This window comes from Leptonychotes weddellii, chromosome 8 (assembly GCF_054177405.1).
Source record: "Leptonychotes weddellii isolate Sample4059 chromosome 8, ASM5417740v2, whole genome shotgun sequence".
NCBI lineage: Eukaryota > Metazoa > Chordata > Mammalia > Carnivora > Phocidae > Leptonychotes > Leptonychotes weddellii.
In genome coordinates, this window is record NC_138376.1 from 97565853 (window position 1) to 97590371 (window position 24519).

The following is a 24519-nucleotide window of genomic DNA, read 5'->3' on the forward strand; positions in this document are numbered from 1 at the left end:
ACATACCCACATACCCTCCCCAACGTCTGTCACCCAGGCACCCCATCCCTCCCACCCCCCACCACTCCAGCAACCCTCAGTTTGTTTCCTGAGATTAAGAATTCCTCATATCAGTGAGGTCATATGATACATGTCCTTCTCTGATTGACTTATTTCGCTCAGCATACTTACCTGGCAGGGGAGATACCATGATCATGGGCCTGTTTTATATTACAATTGGAGAAGAACACCACTTTCCATTTCTGGGATACTTCATTTTGCTCTCATGGTCTATTATATGAATGTGCGGGTGGCTTATTTTATGAGGCTCTCTGGATGAGGTTTTTAGATTCTGCTGATATAGTCACAAGAAAACAATCAAGCAAAGGTGGAGAGCAAAGAATATCCTTCTACATGTCATCATCTTTACCTGTCTTTTTAAATTCTTCACAGAGAAGTCTTCTGATGGCCTCCTATCAATTCTAGCTCCTCAAAATACTCCAGGTGAGAGCTCAAGCTGTACTGACCCTCCATGTGTTTCAGCCTTGTGGTGGTTACACCGCTGGTTGCCTGCTAGAAATTAGTGCGTCCCTTACTTGCTGTCCAAGTCTGCTCAGCTCCCAATGTCAGTAAAGGTTTGGTGTGCTGGTGAAGACCTCTCTGTTCCTATTCCTGTTGGAAATGTTCCGGCCCACCTCGAGCTGCATCTCTTAACCTCCCTACACGTTGGTCCCCAGGACAAGGCTTCTTGATCTAGTATCTTGCTTTTGACAATTTCCTTCCCTGATCGCTTCATTCCTACCCTGGCCCTGGCCTCAGTTTCAGGTCCTTAGCTGTCTTATGAAGAATCTCCTTAAAGATGACCACTTGCCTGAATCCTAAGCATGGTGCCCCCTGGAGTCTTTGCTGTTGGGTTTTCCCCAGGCCCTCAATTTGCCTGGGAAAACCTAGTGCTTGCTTTTGCTGAGCTGATTAAGTCATGAATTCATGTAGCTTTGGCTCCCTGGGCTATGCCCCCACCAGTTTCCTTTTTAACAAGGTGGCATGCTTGGTCTCAGCTCCTCTCTCCTTGCCTGGGATCTCCTAGGAAGAATCTTTATTCCCAACAATTTACCTCCTGAATTTTAGCATATAGAAACTATTGCTTCTTTTTACTCCAACATGTAACTTCTTCAAAAATAATGTAAATGGTTCTCTGGCGTTCATTGTGGATTAACTATTTCACTCCGGATAGCATTAATTCAGAGCATCTTTTAACTGGGTTAACTGTAACACAAAATTTTGTGCAAAGTTTAAAATATATAATTCAGGTTAGATAATTTAGCATTATTTTGAGGCTGAACGGCATTATATAGAAAGAAAAATCTGCAGATCCCAAACAGCTACCTTGAATTTGTTTAATGATTTTTATAAAATTACGTAAGTAAATAATTTAATTGGAGAATAAAGCCTCAAAAAGAAATTGGCAGATACAATTTATTTTGGAGTAAGATTATAAATTGGAAATAACTGCAAGCTCCAAGGGAAATGTTCTCATTTATTCTGGAGTACATTTAAGCCATATAGTGTGAAAATTTTGTGTGATTCTTTTGAAGGGTGAAGAGATTAGGATTCATTCGGTATTACAGATGAGGATTGCTTTGGCTACTTATTAGTTTACCTTCAAGATTTTGGCCCACATACAAAATTTATACAATATTGGAGCATAGGCACCAAAAAATGAAACATATTTTGATAAAGTGAGCCTTCTTCATGACTTCTTTAATACTATCTTTTGAAACCATATAAATCATGATGAACGTTGGTTAAGAAGATTGAAAACCAAAATTAAGAGAAACTCTCTTTTTTCTTTTTAACATATATGGATGGGTTAGCCTGGTGATGGGTATTAAAGAGGGCACGTTCTGCATGGAGCACTGGGTGTTATACACAAACAATGAATCATGGAACACTACATCAAAAACTAATGATGTAATGTATGGTGATTAACATAACATAATAAAAAAAAAAGCATAGAACCTTTAAAAAGTTCTTGCTACATATGCCAATTACACCATCACCTTTGATGGTCATGAATTTATATTTAAACATTGTGAATTTTCATTAATAAAAACTGCTAATTTAATAGACAAAGAGAAACTCTCAACAAAATCAAAATAAACAACTTGTCATGCATAAAATGTAAGTGAAAAAGAACTGTTCACTCTTTGCTTCCTCTTCCTCTTTTTTGGAAAAGAGCCGGAATGAGGAGTCTGTAGAACCACCTATTTATTTCTCAGTGTTCTCTTGAGAAATATTTATTATCTTGGTTATTTAATTTTCCCATCTGTAATTAGAAATCACAAAGTCTGCCTTGAAGTTTGTTGGAAGAAGTCAACGAGTCAAGGAATAGAAGTGTGCATTGCAACCATCAAGTCTTAGATGCACACAGGCATACAGGGAGGCAAGACACTGGTGCTGGAGCCTACCATGGTGCCCATCCTTGTAAACTTGGCAGTCATACACACCTCTGAGTTCCGGGTTTCTCTCCTCTCCATGAGATTATTCTGCATGACTTTTATGGTCCTTCCTATTCTAGACTCTTCTCTATTCCTAGACTCCATCATAACTTCATATAAGCAGAATATTTTTTTCCAGAATTTGCCAATCATACATGTCGGATTCAAAAGATCATTGTAATATGTACCAGATTTTAAGTCTTTTGACTTTTTCCCATTGGAATGAAAATTATTTTCTATGATAAGAAAAATTCCTACAGTAAAAAATGTTGAGTAGACACTTGCTTGAAAGCTGCCCACCCCAACTTTTGTTTTTTGTTTGTTTTGTTTTAATTTTTTACTTAAGGAAGCCCACTTTTTGAAAGAGCATATTCTGGGCTATATTAAACAAGTAAGTCATAGTTGTACATTCTAATAAAGATACTTGCTACTTAAGAAGAAACATGCAGAATTTGAAGCAAAATAATATTAGAATAGAAATCTGAGCCTACCTAAAATAATTAAACTCACTTCACATATAAAGGCAAATTTCAGAGGAGTAACCTTTTTTCAAACAAAAATTAATCAGATTCAATAAACGGTTTAAGTGGGCAGAGTGGTTATCAGGGTATGAGAAGCTATTTGGGGTTATGTGTGGCCGGGTGCAGGAATTCATGCAGGCTTTTAGATTTTATTATGTGGAGATATTTTAGGAGAAGCTAGGCCGAACTGTGGACATATTTGAGTTTAGACTTCATAAAACTTTCAGCTTAAGCTCCTGGAGATTGCTATAGAAAAGGAGGAAAATCAAAACATTCTCAAGGTACACACATGCCACAGGAGCTGTCTCCACACCTATTTTATTCGGTAACTTCCAATCACTGAAGGAGATTCTAATATCAAGTAGTTATTTGTCAGCAAATGTGTCTAAAAATAATTTTAAAAATCTCTGCAGGGAAGCAGAGTCTCTTTTTTAGGTCCAGATATTTTCTCAGGATGACATGGAGTCTGACTACATTCTCTCGTAAAGGTAAATCATGCATGATAGTATCTAATCATCTTCATTGTCTATGTAAAAACGAATGAAAGTTAAGGTTAATTTTTGATAAGTGAATTATGCAAACATAAGTTATATTTGGCTTTGGTGATAAGGCAACATAGAGAACTCGTGCAAGGGTTGTGCACGCGCACACACACAAGCCCACGCACAAAAACTCAAGCACTTTTTCTGCCTTGTTCTTATTCCTTTCTGAGATCAGACTCCTCAGTTGAAATAATATAGGAGTTTTCCCCCAAAAAGTCTGCTCAGCAAAACTTCTATTAATACAAGTGTTTCTAATCAAATACGTCTGAAATGTTTACAAATGTCTTAAATCCAGCAATGACGGCATAATGAAGGGTATGTTGTTGGGAAGAAAATGCCCATCCAAAGTAGAAAAACTACCAGTTAAAAATCACAATACATAAAAAAATATTTTTGAAGGATAATTTCCATTTACCTGATAGGTTTTCCCATAAAAAATTATAAAATATTTTAAAAGAGAAAACAGAATATTTCAGTAACCTTTGTTTTAGTTTCCTCGTCTTTACAATCAAGTAGTTGGACTAGGTACTAAGTTTCTTTTCAACTCTAATATTCTATGATTTTAGTCAACATAGGAAGAAGTTAAAATGTGTCCCATAAAATGTGTCCCACTGTTTCATTCAAGTAGTAATAGAAAAGGTGACTTAAAATTGTATGCCTGATAAAATAACCCTGTTATTTTACAGGTAACAAAAGCAAGTCCCAGGGAAGTAACATGACTACCTAATGGTGCCCATCTATTTGAGCATCAATCAATGTCACTGCTTCCAAATCTCTCTAATCATCAAATATTTTGCTTTCTTTTTGTTGTTGTTATTGTTTTATTAGACTCCAGATCCTCCTCTGTACCCCTGGAAATTCTGCTTTAGTAATTATGGGATGAGGTCAGGAATCTAATTTTTGAAAAGAGATCCTCAATATTTTGACTTGTAGTTAAAGGTAGGAACCATAGAGCCACATCAGACTACCTGGGATATAGTGATGGAGGGCAGCAGGTATGTTGCCCAGTTCTTGGGCAGTCTCTCCAGTGTAACATAGCGGCACCTTCCTAATGGGTCCATCACGGTTATGCCACAGACTACCACATAGCAGCATCTTCCTAACAGGACCATCATTGTATGCCACAGGCTATCACTTCCCTTTCCTCCCCACCCTTCTACATGAAAAGCATGTAAGTGACATGACTTGGTGTCTAGGTTACTTTTCTTTGATAGGTTTCCTATGGAAAAAGATATTCCTGAAAGAAACAAGAATTAAAAGAGTGGATCTAAACACCACAGAAATAGAAACAATTATAAGAGAATATTATGAAAAACTACATGCCAACAAACTGGACAATCTAGAAGAAAGGGATAAATTCCTAGAAACATATAACCCACCAAAACTGAAACAGGAAGAAATAGAAAATTTGAACAGACCAATTACCAGCAGAAAAAATGGAATCAGTAACCAGAAAACTCCCAACAAACAGAAGTCCAGGACCAGATGGCTTCACAGGCAAATTCTAACAAATATTTAAAGAAGAGTTTAAACCTATTCTCCTCAACCTATTCCGGAAAAGAGTGGATCTCTAGCCCTTCCTTATCATCTGCTCCAACTTCATATTCTAGAAGTTTAATTCATCTCAACTCCTATAAACTTTCCTTATTGGGAAGCATGAATCTGTCTATCACCACACAACAAACAGTCTCGAGCCTTTTAAGGCAGTCTGGGATTTGGAAATTATTTACTTTACCTCAGGTCATGATGTATAATGCAATGAATTTTTCTTAATTGTTAGAATATATCATAAGAAGAAGGCCTTTGAATACTTATGTCACTAGACTTTCTTAACATTTCTGGTAGTAAAAGAAAAACTTAAATAGAATTCATATCTAATACCAAAGTTGGTTTTATAGAGAGACAATGGAGAGCAAAGTTGCTTCTAAGATCTTCCATGTAAAATTCCAAGCACCTCAACATTCATACTTCCTTCAGTCTCAACATAGATCTTATGTGTTCACTGGAAGCAAATTGTGGCCAAAATACACATTTCTTTTCCTTATGCTACTCATGGATGCCAAAGTTTAGTTTAAGGCTTTTTTTTATGTAGCACACTATAAGAAATATATTATAATTCAGCTCTCAATTAAATATCATTCCTAATCTTTCTTGTTAATAAAAACAGTGAATCAGTTTTTTACCTACTAATTTTGGGGAAAAGTTGGAAAAAAGAAAAAGGAAATGACTTACCTCTAAATATGCCTTCAAATAAAGGAGCTTAACTAAAATCTATACAATTTAACAAAAAAGTAGAATTCAACATAACTGAATTTCTTTTCATATCCTATTTAAGGATTCCAAGTAACTGCATTTTTAAGTCTTGTTGTGTCTAAGGCAGTCTCATGATATGGCTCTGGGGATCAAGTACTCAGTTAAAGCCATAATAGACTACCAAATGATATACAAAAGATTTTGTGAACATTTTATGTTTGCTTTAGAGGCCTGAACTATTAAACCTGTGACAATTTTATTTATTTAAGAGAGTAAACAAGGAGATTAATGATATTAGTCCATCCTTACATCAGTTAAGAAACTATTTATGAGTTGTATTTAGAAATCTACCAAATGTTATTAATGTGTACAATTCTTATTTTTCAATGTAGTTGGGGTCAAGAAAGTGGTTAGTTAATATATGTACCTCAAATGCCTTAAGTGGATACCTATTAAAAGGTATACAAAATATAAATAGTACTGTATATTTTCAAAAATTTTAAATAAACAGAAAGATACATAGGTTTACATGTTATAATTTCAAAGTCAACACTAGCACATACGTTTTTCTTATCTAAATACGTACTAGGATACTTCCTATTTCAACACATGCATCTACAAACACATGGCCATGCACATAACCTTGCTTTCTGCCACTTGCAAGAAAGTTAGAATATACAATATAGTACATTGTTTCAACTTAAATCATATTGGCAAATTAATGAGGATGGCATTAAAAAATTCTGATCTAAGAAATCAAAATACAGGAAGATAATTATTCCATAGATTAAAAACACTGAAGACTGATGAGAAGTTAAGATTTAAATTGTTTGTCCCAGTGATCTTGAAAGACAGAGAAGAGACAGGATTGGCTGTAAACACTCCGAACGCTCTGTTTGGCAATTAGGACTTTTGTCATCTAGCAGTCCAGGCCAGGGACTCAGACCATCGATGCTGCAGATGGCAGAGAAATGGTATAGCTAGGGGCAGTTCTCCGCAAGGCAGGGGGCGCTGATGGAGACCTCGAGGCCCATCTAGATGGGAGACGGCGATTCGCTGGTCTAGCAGGTCGGGAAAACCCTTTTGCATGTGGAGATTTCACTGCCATGGATTCCTAAGAGACAAAGGAAGACATCCATTTCACTATACAGGCACCAACAACGGGCTGAATAGATATTACGGATCCCACCTACAAGGTTAATGTATTAGCATATTCACAAGCAAGTAGAAGCATGGATAACTGAAGAAGGTAACTGTCTAATATTTGTGGTCTTGAATCAAAAGCAACTCACTTTTAATAAGGAATATGGCATTTGATAATCTTGTAGGTCTTTTCACACTGCCGAATTTTAATACAGCTGATCTCTTTTTACAGCTAATTATGAGTTCAGGATTCAAAAGTTTCTGTTAGATAACTTTGATGATGGAATTATAGATGTTTCTCAGTGCGATAGTAGGATGTATAACAGTTACAAAAGATACAAAAAGATAATAATTTATAGAAGAAACCATGCTCATTTATGTCAAGTTATTGGCACTTTCAGAGGTCATTAAGCAAAAGGCACACAGATCACCAAATGATTTGTCTGATGCTATCTTTTTTCCCCGCCAAGAACCACTATACTATTTCTCAGAAGTTTCAAAATTATCACTAAAATACTTCAAAATATAACTTCATTGTAATTGCTAATACAAAATCATTATCTATATTGGGTATCATCGGATGACTTAAAACCTCTTCCTTCCTGTCCCTTCCTTTTCTTTCATGTCTTCTTTCTTTCTATTTTAATGGAAGAAAAACATTCTTAGACACTTGCAGTTAAAAAAAAAATTAAAAAGTTTCCACCACACATTTTATACCAGTATTATTATTGACTTTCTTAACAAAGCCTATGCTCTTTCATCTGAGATGGGTAGTAAGATGGCCTCTATTTCTATGACAATAACCTGCAATTTATTTTTCTCTCTTTGGAATCTTACTTTTTTAGATTTGCTCCCGCAGCTGGGTGAGGGAGGGGATGAAGAACTACTCTTAAGAATCTACGGTAGAGGGCCCCTCCCAAACCCCCAACCAATGCAAAAATGTAGCTGATGAATATTTAACTGGTTATTTTATACATTTCCATTTGCCATCTGAAGCTTGTAGGGCTTCCCATGTACTTATGGACTCAACTAAAAAATGGAGAAATACAAAATCAGGGTTTTGTACCTTGTACAAACAGGCAAGGTTTCTGGCAAAATGGATAAAAACTGGTATTTTTATGGGGGTTGAAAGCCGCATAAAAATAATTTTCACACCAGAAGGAGGCAACCTGCATAGCTTAAAACTATACTGCAAACACACTGCATTTTGCAAAAATATGATTTTTTGAAATATTAGCTAATTATAACAATCTGTCACCATGTAACTTTTTGTAAATTATGCATAAAAAGGGATTGTTGGATAGCTCTTTGTTGTAAATACCAATCTCTTCAACATCTTTTCCTCCTATAGCTAAGGAAAACTATATTCTTTTGCAAACAGACTAGAACAAAAAAAGAATAACAGTTTATTTTTTTGGGGGGGGACAATTTTCATGTTAGGAATTTACACAAATAAGAATGACGTTAAACATTTTTAAGCTATAATATCATTTTATTTCCACGTACTGCCTTTCGCTCCACAAATAAGAGAACTTTATGAGCCATTATTTTATGATGTGTTAGACCCATAGTCACATCCATGTGAGTAATCCCATGAGAAAGAACATGAATCAAATGCTGGGAATGACTGAACCAATCATAGCCAATAACTGAAAAGTGCAAGAAATTATTTTTAAAATATTTCCAATACTCTTTTTAAAATATAAACACTAAAATAATAAAATTCTATAAACCAATAAATGTGCATTTGGAATGTTTTTTTCAAGAAAGAAACTTACAACAAACATTGGATCTTCTTGAGGTTCTTGAGTCCATTTATTTTATTTATGTTGTCCCATTTCAGAATTTTAAAGAAGTTATAATGTACTATTCCCAATCTTAAAAAACTGTATCTTAAGAAGTTCATATTGAGTTACAATCCTAAGGTTTACACTTATTCACAAATAAAGGGTCGAGAAGTTAAGAAGATGCCAAAACATGTGCCTCCATTCTATTTATATATGGGCAATTGACTGAACTCTGAGCTACATATGGATGCAGTTCTCCCAACATACGTTAATTGCTTTCTCACCTCTGTTATCTTTCTCCAATCTACTCCTCGCTTTACTTGCTGTGCTCCACACATAGCTGGCTTTTGCTGAAACTCTTGTTCCAACTGAAGTCTTTCTAACTGCTGACTTGACGTGGGCCCACTGCTGACATCAGAATTACATCTGGTCCAGTTATCCTGGAAGCATTTAGAATTTTGCAATGCAGACCCTGTTGATGTCTCATAGGTTTTCAGCAGCTTTTCCACAACACCATAATTTGACCTAGGATCCGCTGATCTTGGCCGGCCAGACAAATTACTGGGTCTCCAGTCATGCTCTTGGAGCATACTCCGGTAACTGCTGGGGCTCATGTGTTCCTGCATTTGTCTGACTAGGCCTGTTGTGGATATTTTGGTGGGATTGTCAGGCACATTTTTTCTGGGCACAGGCACGTGGGCACTGGTTTTCCGAATATCAGACACATTATCATTTTCTGATATGTTACCTGTATGAGTAATTAAGGTCTCACAGGGTTTATGATCTTCAGATGATTCTGAGTAGCTTTGATTTTGCTGTATTGCCTGACAATTTCTATCTGTTCTAAATACGATTCTGTTAAATTCATCAGTCTTTGCTGCCAGTTTTTCATTCCTAGTTGTTCTCTTAAAGCCACAACTGAAACTTTTAAGTGGGCCATTGCTCTCTGTCACCGAGGAGCTACAGTCACTGCTTATATGAAGATCAGGATGAGATTTAGTAGGGTGATCTGGAATCATCTTTTCACACTGTGGCTTATTGGGAGTCGAGCAGGTTTTCTGAAACCACAATGGAGAGGGACTACTTTTTGCACTGATCCCAGTGTCATACGACCACATGCTAAGTCCAACATTTTCATTACATGGAGGCTTGTTATCTATTTTGGCTTTGGGTGCCAAAGAAGGAAACATGATACCATCTTTCAAAGTCTTCCCTTCATCTAGACACAGCATAGGAATCTCATTGTGCCTCCAAAGGAAATCAGGACTGCAGTTCCTTTCCCCTTGACCCTCCTGGGCCATCTGGCTATTGTGGTCTAAACTTCCCTTCAAACTTTCATGAGCTTGTTTGGAATATGAGCTGGGAAAACTTCGAGATGTGCTTCTTGGAGGTGGAAGTGGTGGAATTTCATTTCTTTGCAGATCAATTGTATCAAGTTCACATGTTTTCCTAGAGTTGCTTTGGAGCACAGTGGTGCTTAGATTCTTTCTATTTTTCTGCTTTTCTTTTTCTAAATCGATGGGAAGAATGCCCTGGCCATGGTTGATCATGTGGTCTCTCTGAGGCATATTCATTACATTTGGCATTTCCTGAAGAAAAGAATCTGACTTCATCCTAAACAATTATAAAACATGATATATTAGTGATAATTTTATTTAGGACAAGTTCTCAAAAGAAACCATGGCTTAAGCAATGAATGTCTGCAATAAGAAAAGGACTCCCAACTTCCTCAAACAGCATTTTCCTATAAATTCTCTAGTCAAAACCTCCAAGTCCTTTTTCCTGTAGGATAAAGCTCACTTCCCAGTGATGCATTCATGGTCTACATGCTCTGACCCAAGCTATCTTTCCATTATATTCCCAAACTGTCTCTTCCACTCAGACTAGACTGTGTAGTCTCTTGGGTGTCTGCCACTGGCATTCCCTTTCTCCAGGTTCTCTCCTACCATATTGCCTCACCTTTGCTCTACCTACTGAATGCCTAGTCATTATGTCATGTGAGCTCAACTTCCTTCTCTTGAATTTGAAATGACATTCTAAGCTAAGAAGTGTGACAGAAATCTGAATACAAGCTCAGTGAAACATGAGTAATACCAAATGGAAGGTGCCATTTGGGCTTGAAACAAAAGTAAGAATTTTTTGGGTCAGTAAAGGGCATATAGGCAAAGTGAGCCACAATAAAAATAGTGGGCTCTTCAAGGAATAGAGAGTACTTTGGTATGGCTGGATCATAAAGCAGAGTGGGAGGGATGAAAGAAACATTAGGTTAAATTGTAATGTATTTGAATTACACACTAAGGATTTTGAGCTTTTTTCTAAAGTGTATGGAAGAGCAAGAAGAACTTTATACCAGGTGTGGTTTGTAAAAGAAAATTGGCAAGTGAGTCTTTTCTAAGTTCAATCAAAACAAAAAACCTAAATAAAGCAACAATATAAATTCACAAATTAAATTGATCATACTGATAAATATAAATCATATTTATATCTCTTCAGCTTGTAAAATGTTACAAGATAGAATACAATAAAGTGTAGATAATTATTCTCAATAATAGAAAATGGTAGGCAAAAGCAAAATGGGCAGGTAGAGGGTAAAGTTACATATAAAATATGGTTGAATAAAAAAGTCTATTGGAAGTCAATACAAAAATTCTTTCAGAGCTTCCTAAGAGCTAAAGAGAAATAGGGTACACACTGCTGTTTCTAAGAGGAACACACCCCTCATTAGGAGAAATATCTTGATCCTAGAACAATCCATTTTTACTTACCTTGCAGAGAATTCCAATTTATTTTTTAATTTGGTGAAAACTTAATTTTACAATTATATAGGTGCTTCTAAACTGAAACAGCATTTTTTAAATATCACTGTATATGTGTGTATACATATTTGGAATATGTTGTTCTAAGAATTATGTATGCTTCCACTATATACATAATAAATGTAGAGAAATAAATGACTCTTAGGTATAAAATACTTCAGTAGAACATCATTATATAATTAAAACTCCACATTGTTAAATCTTAAGATATATTTAACTGGGTTAGCCTTGCTGCGTACTCGTCCACTGGCCAAACACTCAAAATGGAAAAGAACTACATTTAGAAGGTACTTGTTACTTTGTTCTGGAAAGTGTACCTTAACCAAACACCAAAAGAGTGCAGTATTCCTCACAGTCAAATTACGGAGAGAATGAGAAGATTTGGCTTAGGAATTAGTAAACAGAGAAATATTCAATTAAAGTCTTTATCTCCTATCTAAGATAACAGATTTTAATAACTCATTGTTAATTCGCACTAACCAAATATAAAGAGGAGGCAGTTTGGATTCATTCACTGAAAACAATATTTCTCTTGATTTTCTGATATAAAATAATCATAGATATACCAGCCCACCTTCTGTGGTTAGACCGCTTTCGGATTTCCTCTTGAAAGCTGCATAATTCTTCACTAACTTTGGCAAGTTCTTCAAGAGCCTTTATACATATAAGCAATAGCATGTTAGCAGTTTGAAATGTAAATATTTCTGTAGAAACAGTTCTAGGCCAATCACAATCTTACTTACCAAGTTGAGGGCCCCAGAGCAGCTCCTGCCCTCTTCCCTCAAAGTCCTCAGACCAGGGCACGCCTCACATTCTCTTTGGTTATCTGTGGCCAAAGGATCCATAAACCCTACTTTTGATTTTTTTGTTGCTTTTTGTTCCTTACACATTTCATTTCCTTCACAGAGTAAGCTCTGCTCTGTTTTAGTTTCTTTTTCCAGACCATCCCGGTAATTCATCCTTGTAAATTCACATCGTCCTGAACTGGGGTAATTTGGAGAAGATTCCAGCACTTGATCTTGAATTGTTTTCTCACGATCATGACTGATGATCTTAGCACGTTCATCCATGTTGATTTTCCTCCGAAGCTTTACTTCATGGCAAAGCTGCAAAGAAAACGAAGAGAAAACTTTTTCTCCCCCTAATTTACTTTGTCAACATTTTGAAAACGAAGCACACTATTTTGAGTTCTCTTTGCCATATCATGATATACTAAGTATCCTGGGGTATTAATGCTCATGCCTCTGAGTAGTACTTCTAAAACCTGATCAGCCAGAATAACTCTGATGAACCATAAGGACTACTCTTAGTAGGTCAAACTATGGATGGTGATTTCTATACCTCTGCGTAGAAATCAAACTCATTCAAAAATAAACCTGCTCCTGTAGAAACATGTCATAATGATGCAGAAGCACTGTTAACAAAGTTGGAATGTCCTGAATCAATTACTGGTCATGCTCTCTAATTGCTTTCAGAGAAAAGCAAGAATTTAACTGATATTAAAGTGATGTTTTAAAAATATGTGATTCCACTTGCATGCCAACATTGAAGTGTCTAAATATTTTGACAGTATCATATAGTATGCTAGTTCATTACATTCCCCAAGTGGACATTGTGCAACCAAAGGATGTTTCCTTTGGAAGTTATGCTGGTGTTATTGACATGTTGCTCGGTATTACTGAGATTTATTTTTAAAAAGAGATTTTTTTTTTCAAAAAAGATTTCTCATCCTGATTAAAACACATGTGACCCTGTCCTATGTGATATTAGAACTCTAAGGCTTCCATCATGTATTAGTCTATGTTAAAGTGGATCCCAAATTATTTCTTAATGAGAGTTTAGTTTTACCTCCAGGCACTCACACAACTCACCCCTAAATAGAGGAAGTAAGTGGCCTTTCTCTTTAGGCTTGAGCTGGGGGAAAGCTTGGCAAATTTCAAAGGAGTCTGTCAGATAACTATTTACGCAAATGACTACATTTTACTGCCACAACTTATATCTACACCACATCTATTATTCAAGGAGTATAATAACAGATTTATTGTTGTTCAATATTTACCCAAATCTCAGAGAGAAGCACTATGCATAGTTGATGCCTGAAGTCTATACAGTACACATATTTCCATAGATACTTACACATCTATCATTGGATGATCTCAGGATAGCATCAAATTACAGCCATGGATCAATCGTTTTGGCCCTCATAAAATTACTTGTTATGACCTATTGTGGGCATTATGATTTGGGCTGACCTTGAGAGATATTATACAAAGTAACCCTCAAAAGTTCATGTTAACCTAAGGATGCTTATGGTGACACTGTCCTCTTTTTAAGGAGCTATGGGTGAAAACAAAATTGTTTTATTTTCAAAATCAGGGACAAAAGTACTATTCCTGGGAAACAGGTTTGCCTTTGTCTTCTGAATATTGAGAAATCTGCTAATTTTTATGTTACAAGAAAGAGAGACTTGCTGCATGCAATTCACATAAGATCCTTCCTCCTGTCTTCATCTCATCGTTTTGTTTGTTTTGAAATACTTTACCTTATGTAAAATTTTATATACCATCTTAAATTCTCTTGGGATTTAAGTGAGGTATGGATAAGCAAATAATATGCTATTGATAGAAAACAAATTATTTTGTACATGAAAATCTGTGTTACTTCATACCCAGCACTTGTTTATGGTTCTCTGATCATTTGAACAAAACAAGCAGAAGAGATTGCAGTGTGATTTAAAAAAAAAAAAAAAAAAAGAATTCCCAGAAACCTAGGAACTCTGTTTAGGGTTTCTATCTGGATTACCCCAGTTTTCAAATACATCTGGGTTTTGCAATAGCAAATGCAATGATTGTGGATAGTGGCTGAGCAAAGAATCATTAGCATCTTAACACTCAACACTGGATCCTCTCACTGGAAGATATCTCTTGGAACCAAGTCACATGTGCACATTTGGGAATCCACAATTCTTTAGTACATGGCTTAATAACTTGTGTCTGAGTTAATACACACAACTTAGTGATATATGTTAAACAAATACAGTCTATTATGCTTGTGGCATGTTATAATTTTTTGAAGTGTTGATGTTTAATTTTAGTTTAAAAAATGTCTTGATTCTCTGTGACATGTGAGGATACTTTCCTCTTGTTTTCCTCAAATTTTCCTACCCTTGTTTGTAGCCTATAAGACAGATGTGTTAAAGGTACATTCCTATAGGCTACAAAGCTGGGAGTGGAAAAGAAACATGTATTAGTATGATAAAGGGAGCACAATGCTAGTGTTCAGGTATGAAAGAGCATCATGTATGGGTATTCTGGGTAAGCACATTGTTCAAACATACTCCCAGTAATGGAGCTGAATATTGCAGGCAGCAAGACATAAATAGTACCATGGCTACTATCCAAGATGAAGAAAATGTATTATAGTCTTCTACCTCGTGATGCAGAGAGAACAGTATTTCTATAAACTATCATCCTATGTTTAAAATACGTTTAATGCATGCTCATCAAAAAGGCTAATATTTACCATAGACAGAATCTACAGAGTTGTCAGAATAAATTTGACAATAAAATATCTAACCTGACAGCAGATTATTTCAGCCACATGGCTTAAACAATTGGCTAGGCTAATCCTGACTCCTTTAATTTTTTTTGCTTGGATGCTAGAATGTTTTTTTAAAGATTTTATTTATTTATTTGACAGAGAGAGACACAGTGAGAGAGGGAACACAAGCAGGGGGAGTGGGAGAGGGAGAAGCAGGCTCCCCACTGAGCAGGGAGCCCGATGCAGGGCTCGATCCCAGGACCCTGGGATGGAGCCCAATGCAGGGCTGGATCCCAGGACCCTGGGATCATGACCTGAGCCAAAGGCAGACGCTTAATGACTGAGCCACCCAGGCGCCCCACTTGGATGCTAGAATTATCTGGCCTTCCAAACCTTTGGGAAACAATGACCCATGAATTCAGGTTTCTGTTTGGAGTTTTGGATTCTGATTTGACTTAGACATCTCCTTGTTGATCCACCCTTAGTCTTTGGATAAAGAGGAGTTAAGAGAATAAGCAAAACACATTTTCCAACTACAGAGGTATGAGCGGTGGATTCCGTTTCAGTCGAATCATACGCTACATGCCTGCCTTCTCAGCTCTGTTACAGGAACAGTTTAATAGTTACTCTTTCAAATTTTTCCTCGTAGTGTGCTGATTTATATTTTATTCACAACCAATTACATGGCTGTTAATAAGAAAAATATTTACACTATAAACACATAAAGCACCAGCTTTGACTGCCTATGAATAAAGGCCAAACAGTCTGTTAAAAGAATCACTTTGGCAATGTGCACAAACCACGTGACAACATGGATGTCACTAGAAGAATGCAAGATAAGTAGAAATAATTTTCAGTTGAAACCAGCTCAAAAATACATCAATGTAAATACTTAAAGGAAATATTCCAAGGCCAGGGATGGTTTAATGGGGATAAAATGACTATTTGTATCAGAGTCATGGCACGTTGTTTTTCATAACCCCTTTCCTAACAAATGTGTCAATAAATGTGGCACATTCTGCCAGAATAAATATCATGTCCACCGCCATGTTGATATATGACACTCCTTTTGATTATACTGAATTATCTAATATGTAATTTCGTTTAGTAGACCTGATTCATAAATCATTTCAGGAAAGATCTGTATTTTAATGCCCAGTTGTAATTTTGCTAATATATGTTCCACCAATTATGTTTTTCTTATATTTTCCTCCTGGACCTTGTGTTTGAAAACTCATGCAAAAAACAAACAAACAAACAAACAAACAAAAACAACTCACTTTTGATACCAAGGCACTTTAGTCAGAAAATAATAAATTGATACACTTGAGAATGACATTTTAAGTTCTTAATTTTCATGCAGGGCTGTAAAAAAAAACCCTAGTCCCTTCAATACCACTGGATAAGGTTCTGCTATTTTTGGTCTAGTAAATGTCATTGAGACATGCATCTCTTAGGTAGAATAAGGAAAACAGAATCAGCTTTCAATACAACACAAATTTCAAAGAGAATTTTCATTCTGAGCTTTCAGTGTATTCAAAACAAATCAGTTTGTACCTCTTCTATCTTCTTCTGCATGATTTTCCATTGACTCTCCCATTCCTTCCTTTCATTGTCAAACTGGTCCAGTAATTCCATCTTTTCCTTGTGCCAGTTAGCTTCTGTGTTCTCCCACTGCTTATGCAGGTCCATGGCAACCGTGTGAGTGTTAGTGAAGGGGTATTTCTGCTTGTCTCTGCCTTCTTAACTGTTTCTTGGAAGCTTGGAGTTGTTTTATTTGAAGCAGTCTCACTTGCCTTTAAAATAAAGCCTAATATAAACATAAGGAGAAAGAGTTCCAAATCCATTTGCTTTTTGGAAACATGTTATCATTTTGTTAAGAGCCATAAACACACTATAGGAAAACTGTACTTAAAAGAAGAGAGGAGATGATTAACAATCTGCTTAAGAAGAACTAACAAAGTTGGGACACCTGGGTGGTTCAGTTGATTAAGTCACACTGACTTTTGATCTCTTCTCGGGTCTTGATCTCAGGGTCTTGAGTTCAAGCCCTGCATGGGGCTCCATGTGGGGCATGGAGGCTACTTAATTAAAAAAAGGAAAAAAAAAAGAACTAACACAGTCAAAAAGTATTATTGCCCAAAGGGTTTTTTTTCCCCCTTTCTCAAATGGGTTCTTCCCCCTTTCTGAAATCAGTCAGCAAAATTATAGCTAAATGCATATGTGAGATGTAAGCATTCATTTCACCAACCACCTAATCTAAAGACGGAATTTTTGTGTGACTAAGAGTATAAGTATGAAATTCCACTGTATTGTCGTACCTATACAACCGCGGTAGATTCTGTTGCAACAGAATTACTCCTGTTTTGATGCAACCAGATCGTGTTTCTGTGAACTAAAGTCCTGAAGCAGTACAGGACCACAGTCTCCATTTTACATTGAGAGTTGCAAGCCCAGGCCAAACGTGATGACTGTATTAATAAGACCCCTGAGTTGGTAGTCAGTCTGAGACTGATGTAACAGCAAAAAAAACAAACTAAATCATAAAAATATTTTCGTTATTTAAGTTCATCAAGTAAACCGTAAAATCAGCAAAGCCATCCATTCTCTCTTTTGCTTCTAATGGACCATATACAAGAATCTGTTTAGGCTATGGAATACAGAACACTGAAGAAAACACTTTGCTCGTTTGCAAGGATATCCTTGATCACAGTAAGCAGTGACTGAAATATTTAGATTTCTAGCATTTAGAGTATGTGTATTTAGGATTTGAAGAGGCAATTTATTTATTTAATATTTATTTATTTATTTAGATGGCGCATGTGTGCGGTTGGCAGGGGCAGAGGGAGAGAGAGAATTTTAAGCAGGCCCCACGCCCAGCACAGAGCCCCACGCGGGACTCCATCTCAGGACCCTGAGATCATGACCTGAGCTGAAATCAAGAGTTGGACGCTCAACCAACGGAGCCACCCAGGCGCCCCTGAAGATGAAACTTAAAATATCAGATTGGTAACTCTGTTATAAGTCATCTAAAATTTCTGAGACCTAGTTTATTTACATTAAAATGGAGGCTACTTAAAGGGTTGTTACAAAGATTAAATGACATAGGGTATGCAAAATAGTTTGAGAAATTTAAACATTTTCCCTTTAAAAAATCTTGGTCTGACTTCTACTAAAAATATATATATATTTTTTAAGATTTTATTTATTTGACAGAGAGAGACACAGCAAGAGAGGGAACACAAGCAGGGGGAGTGGGAGAGGGAGAAGCAGGCTTCCCGCCGAGCAGGGAGCCCGATGCGGGGCTCGATCCCAGGACCCTGGGATCATGACCTGAGCCGAAGGTAGATGCCTAACGACTGAGCCACCCAGGCGCCCCTCTACTAAAAATAATTTTTATTAAGAAGGTCATATGGAGCACCTAGCTGGCGTGGTCGGGGGAGTGTGTGACTCTTGATCTCGGGGTCGTGAGTTCAAGCCCCACGTTGGGTGTAAAGCCTACTTTAAAAAAAAAAAAGAAACAAAAAAAAGACAGACTGATATTTTTTAGTGGGTGGAAAAGAATATTTAAAATGATTGAATCATCATCGAAGATAATTATGTCTATTAGAAGTCTAGCTCTTCAGTTTTCTAGGCCGTGACTGGAATGTGTTAATGTACCAGGTGGCGGCTAAGGCTAATTATGGGCACAGTGCCCCTAGGGTCAATAGCTGCTTGGGTGCTGGAGCTGTGGGACGAAGCCGACAGAACTACGCAGCAAGCCCCATTTAGTAGCAGCAGAAGATGGCCGCGTATTTCGAGTCCCAAATGTAAGATGAACATTGAAGACTAATTTTATTTTTATCAGACTGTTCTGAACATGCATATCCAAGGGGTAAACAGCTCCAAACGTGTTTTTTTGAGTTGCAATCTATCAATGAATTATAATAGACTAATAAGGATAAAAAAATGTCAGTACTATATGCAGGGCTCTACCTTCAAAAACAGCCTATAAATATTGCGATCTACAGTGTTATTCTCTTAAACAATTTGCTACAGACGCTTCATCATTTTTACCTACTCCTTTGACAGTCATAATCCTGTGACTAATTCAGTCAACAAAAGAAGTTAATTTCAGATTTGAGATGCTCTCATGTCTCCTTTTATCCACCTAGCCATGCTCTTTTTCTAGTCTCATTTTCCATCTTCTCTGTCCATCCTTCTGCCCTTTTGCTACCTTCCACACCTGTGAGCCAGTGACTGGTGACCACAGTCCCTGCCATAGCCAAAGCAAGCGGCCTCAGATAAATACGTCGATGAAGACCCAACAAAATGAAGATAGTAAAGAATACACACCATTTTGCTTCTTGTTTTGGTGAACCTGTCATTAATCTTGATTACGTAGTAATCTTTTTAAGCTCATCTAATAACTATTCACAGGAAATGCAGGTGGTGCCTGTTGTTTGACTGGCAGACTGCTTTAAAACTCTATGTAATTAACTGTGAGCTGAAACTCTCTTGCTTACTAACAGGTACCTAACAGTGGGACTTCTTAGGGAGAGTGGAGTGGTTTAAGACCTCAAGACATAGTTGCAAAGGGAACCAAGAAAATTATAGAAAGGGAGCAGACTAATTTCAAGCTACCTGGAAAAGAGGTGCTATGACACTCCATGTTTCGTCCTGTTTCTAAGCACTGGAAATATTCAGAAATCATCATAAAGTTTCTCCTACAATTACACAGCAAATGGCTCCAATCTTTCCTTCTTTCTTTTTCTTTCTTTCTTTCTTTCTTTCTTTCTTTCTTTCTTTCTTTCTTTCTTTCTTTCTTTCTTTCTTTCTTTCTTCTTTCTTTCTTTCTCTTTCTTTCTCTCTCTTTCTTTTTCTTTCTTTCTCTCTCTTTTTTTTTAAGATTTTATTTATCTGAGAGAGAGAAAACAGGAGCAGGGGCAGGGGAGAGGGAGAAGCAGGCTCCCTGCTGAGATCCTAAGACCCTGAGATGCTGACTTGAGCCCAAGGCAGACACTTAACCAACTGAGCCATCCAGGCACCCCTCCAGTTTTTCTTTCTATTGCTAACTCTTTTTGAGCCACTTCCAGACCAAGGTTAAAAGGCATCAGATTATTCCTTTAAAAAAAAAAAAAAAAACCTACCTGAAGATCATCCAGGAAAACTCGTAACTCAGGCTTGTTCCTTGTAACAGCACTATACATGAACCCAGGTAATGGTCCCAAAGCAGACAGAATCCTGCTCTTAACTGCAAAGAGCCAAACTCATCACTTACTATGGATCAGAGCCAATCTACAGAGCTTCCCCTTTTCAGGGCCAGAGCAAAATCTAGTGCCAGGAAATGTAATGGTTATGGATCAAAAACAGGCCTTTGAAAGAAAATTCCTATAGAGCAGTATCTGTGCCAATTTTTGTGGGAGGATTTATGTGGCCTTCCTAGCATCTATGTCGTGTCATAAATGTCAAACGTAATATGATTGAATTTATTGCTTTCTCCTCCAGAAATAAAATGGGGTCCATAGAGTAGTAGTGAGGATTACATGAACAAAAGAGAGAGAATGCTTAATAGAAGTGCCTCACATGGTTTTGAATCATAATGGGTGCTCAATAAATGCCTGTTTCTTGTTTTCTTCCTTCTGTCCTTCCCTCCCTCCCTCCTTCCTTGCCTTCATTTTCCCTTCTTTATGTCTTCTTTCTCTGGAATAAAACTGATGATTTTCACCTTTATTTAATTAGAAAATTAATAGAAACAAATCTAATTTTGCAAACTCTCATATTTTCAATGACTTTCTTTTGCCCTCAGTATTTTTCAAGTATTTTAAGAATACATGGCGTGTTGAACATTTAGGCAATTTTTTATTAATAAAAATTGGAATATACAAATCTTACATAAAACTGCTTTTATTGTAATTCTCCTTAAATATTTTTAAAAATCCAATTAATGGGGCCACTTTGTAGGGACATAATGTCCTATAATGAAAAGTTATGGAGTAAAGTGGTTCAGCAGATTCTAAAACTCAATTTCAGTGCTCTCTACTGAGGCAGATACAAACGTTCTCTTTGTTCCTAGTTGTCACTCTTTTCGCCCACGGATATTGGCATCTATGTGGGAGAGAAGGAAGGGTTTCTGCGATCTGCATCCCTCCCTCTGTCTCCAACTCTGTATCATTTCACTTCACGCAGAATTTCATTCAGAACACAAATTTATTAGAGCAAATGTAAAAGGAACAAGGGAACTGCATTACTTAGTCATGCACGTGTCCCCTCAACAACGCTAAGGTAGCATTACATAACCCGTGTAACCTACTTCTGCGTCCCTGAGGCCGAAGCAGGAAGCCAGAATTGTTGGGTTGCGAGTGGGTAGCCTAAGCCTGGTGATGGGAGGGAAATAGTTCTTCTTATCTTCTGCCCTCCTAGCAAGCAGCATTTAAGAACAACTCAGGAGTCTCACAATAAATTAATTTCCCAAATCAGCCTCAATTTGGTCATGGTAACACTTCTTTGTCTGAGGAATGCTCTGCTCTTCCTACACTTTGGTCATTACCATTTTAACCACCATCCCCCCCATTGGAAACTGGACATCAGCCAAACAAAAGAGACAGTGTTACGGTAGCTGACTCTATGGTTGCTTCTCTCTTCTGAGATCTTTGTTCTGAGTATTTGTTTCTTGCTCTCCTAGTTCCTTTTTCTAAACATGCTACTTTTCATATAATCATAAACATGCTACTTTTCATATAACCAAAGATTTTTCATTTGTAGGAGGTTACAAAGGCATGTAGGAATGCTACACACAGTAGGTACAGTTAATCTCACAATTCCTAGAAGCAATTGTGGAACTGGTCCTACAGATGCTTTGCTTCTCTGTAACCTTGAGGGATGGGGAACTCCCATGCCCACACCCACCAGCATTATGCACCATTGGCCTCCAAGACTCTCTAGCCCTTTCTCCAGGCTGTTAACAAATCACCTGCATCATTTCCACTAACTAACAGACCTTATTCCTCCCCTACTGTTTCACCAGCAAGTGTGTCTTTCAGACAAACATGATTTGATTTCGTGCAGGGCAAAAAGGAGTATTTTTTCATTGCTATTTCTAGTTATTTCACCATGTTCCTCATGTTCCAAAAGGGCCAAAGCAATACTACTATATGCAATTCTGAAGAAATCCTTCTTGCCTTCTCATTTGATTATCTTCTCCTTCCTTGTTTTTCTCTAGTTATACACTCACACTAGAAAACATCCAAGATCAAAAAAAAAAAAAAAAAAAGAAGAAGAAGAAGAAGAAGAAAGAAAACTTCTGAGATAGAGACGCACTGATTTTACTTCTCTTAACTTAGAAAACCTTTGAAAGAAACGTTTGGCTTGGATAAATAAGTATCTAAAATTAATCAACTTAAACAACAGAAGATGTCGTGGTAATGTTCCCCGCTAACCGCAGATTAACCGGTTATGAATGTCACGCACTTCCACTCAAATGACAGAAACACTAGTCACGGAGTGAGCAAACCATCAGCCTGAATGAACTACATTTATTTTTCATTGTAATTTTCAAATACCAACAGTCTCAAGGGGGGTGAACTTTCCTCTGTAAATGTAAACAGTCTTCATACTGGTGAAAAATAGCATTCTAATAAATACGTTCAGTGAAATCCCACAGAGGGCAAAGTGCTGCTCAAAGTACTGAGAAGCAGTGTTTGAAAAACACAGTTTCAGAGGGTGGATGTCACTGTCAGTCCAGAATTGAGAAACCCACTCACAGCAGCTGAACCCTCTCTTTCCCGGGAGTCAGTAAAATCCGCTATGCAGCCCGCCCACTCTTTTTAAGCCCAGACACAGACACTGAAAGAGGCAGATGTTGAACCAACCCTCTGCTTCAACAGTGCCCAGAGTTCAAACCACATCAGCAGCAGCCCCTCTCTATTTTGCCACAATGAGTCCCTCGATTTCAAACTGCTAGAAAGAAACATACCTTTTTGCTCTGGGGAGAAATCCTATGGATGTTCCACCACTGGTCAAGCTAGCAGTGGAAGAATAGCTAGTTTTTTTGTTTTTTTTTTAAAAGACGAAAGTCTCAGCTCGGTGAATCTTGCTTCTTTGCAAGAAATGGGAATGCAAAATCCCTCCAACCATTCAACAGAGCGGTCCTGACAAGTCCCTTTGAAACCTTCACCCCTTTCACAAGTCAAAAAGCCGTTCAGCTCAGTGTCGCAGCAGCAGCTGAGACTACTGTGACGTCAGTTACTTGGAGGCGGCCTTCAAGCCACTCTTCCAACCAGGGCTCTGTAACTTTAGACCAGCTCATACTCTGGGTAAACAACTCCAGGTCCAGGACATTTTTAGCTTTTATAATGGAGCCCAGTATTTTCAAGCTTGCCAAAAGAGCTGGTGTTAATATCACACAATGACAATGGCCAATTTTAGATTTTATTTGGAAAAGTCAACTCATTTTTTACAGGCAAGAATTATCTCCTTGCACACCTCCTCCCTCTTTCCCCTTTTTAGCTAGAGTCAGAAAGCACTCTTCAGTGCCTTGACAAGTAGGTGTCTGGATGTGGCAGAACAACACACGTAGCTGGCTCCAGAGATCTCTGAAAACGTATCAAACCTCTGTCTTTAAATAAAGTAGAAGTGGGACATAGAGAGAGACCAACCTCATAGCTTTGCGTTTCTATGACAGCTTGTGGTCTGTATCTACAGTGATAGCTGATGTCTTTCTGCCAGAGGAAATCAGAGACCGTGGGAAAGAATGATTATTTATTATGGAAGGAGAAAACAACAACAATGAAAAACCCATGTGCTTGCTTTCAATTGAGGTGTACCAGAGCCCAAGTATATGGAGAGGCTCCCTAGACCGTGGCCAAATCCATCTATCCTGGAAATGCCGGGAGAGATGCCTCCCCAGCATTTCCAGGTTGTGCATGAACTTGAACATGCATGTCTCTGCTCACGTTCAGTTTAACTGAGTTATAAGAAAGTGTCTAAGACAATTTTGTGTGTATTTCAGCAAATAAGCCAGTTAAAGGTTTAAATACCTTTACCCTCCTGCCACTTTACTGAATTCCTGTATGAGTTCTAGCAGTTTTGGGGTGGTCTTTTGGGTTTTCCACATAAAGTATCATATCATCTGCAAAGAGTGAGAGTTTGACTTCTTCTTTGCCGATTCAGATGTCTTTTATTTCTTTTTGTTGTCTGATTGCTGTGGCTAGGACTTCTAGTACTATGTTGAATAGCAGTGGTGACAGTGAACATCCCTGCCGTGTTCCTGACCTTAGGGGGAAAGCTTTCAGTTTTTCCCCATTGAGAATGATATTCGCTGTGGGTTTTTCATAGATGGCTTTTATGATATTGAGGTATGTGCCCTCTATCCCTATACTCTGAAGAGTTTTAATCAAGAAAGGATGCTGTACTTTGTCAAATGCTTTTTCTGAGTCTATTGAGAGGACCATATAGTTCTT

The 24519-nt window shown here is 37.4% G+C and overlaps 1 protein-coding gene and 1 long non-coding RNA gene across 5 annotated transcripts in view; one reads left to right on the forward strand and one right to left on the reverse strand.

The window, feature by feature from the left end:
* Nucleotides 1-22669, forward strand: part of LOC115939892 (uncharacterized) — a 73297-nt gene extending 50628 nt beyond the window's left edge. Inside the window, exons 7-10 of one of the 4 annotated variants that reach the window (XR_014147937.1) lie at nucleotides 3412-3486; nucleotides 17647-17791; nucleotides 17893-18088; nucleotides 22281-22669. This is a non-coding gene — a long non-coding RNA (uncharacterized LOC115939892). Of the gene's footprint in view, nucleotides 1-3411; nucleotides 3487-17646; nucleotides 17792-17892; nucleotides 18089-18742; nucleotides 18758-22280 lie in introns of those variants that run through there. The other 3 variants (XR_014147936.1, XR_014147935.1, XR_014147938.1) reach the window with 3 other exon arrangements.
* Nucleotides 2247-16775, reverse strand: KIAA0408 (KIAA0408 ortholog). Its single transcript, XM_081828973.1, has 5 exons — nucleotides 16637-16775; nucleotides 12283-12645; nucleotides 12114-12193; nucleotides 9008-10337; nucleotides 2247-6907 (listed from the first exon to the last, which is right to left on the reverse strand). Exons 1-5 carry the CDS (start codon nucleotides 16769-16771, stop codon nucleotides 6734-6736), a joined length of 2082 nt encoding a protein of 693 aa, XP_081685099.1. The 5' UTR covers nucleotides 16772-16775; the 3' UTR covers nucleotides 2247-6733.
* Nucleotides 22670-24519: the final 1850 nt, after the last annotated feature.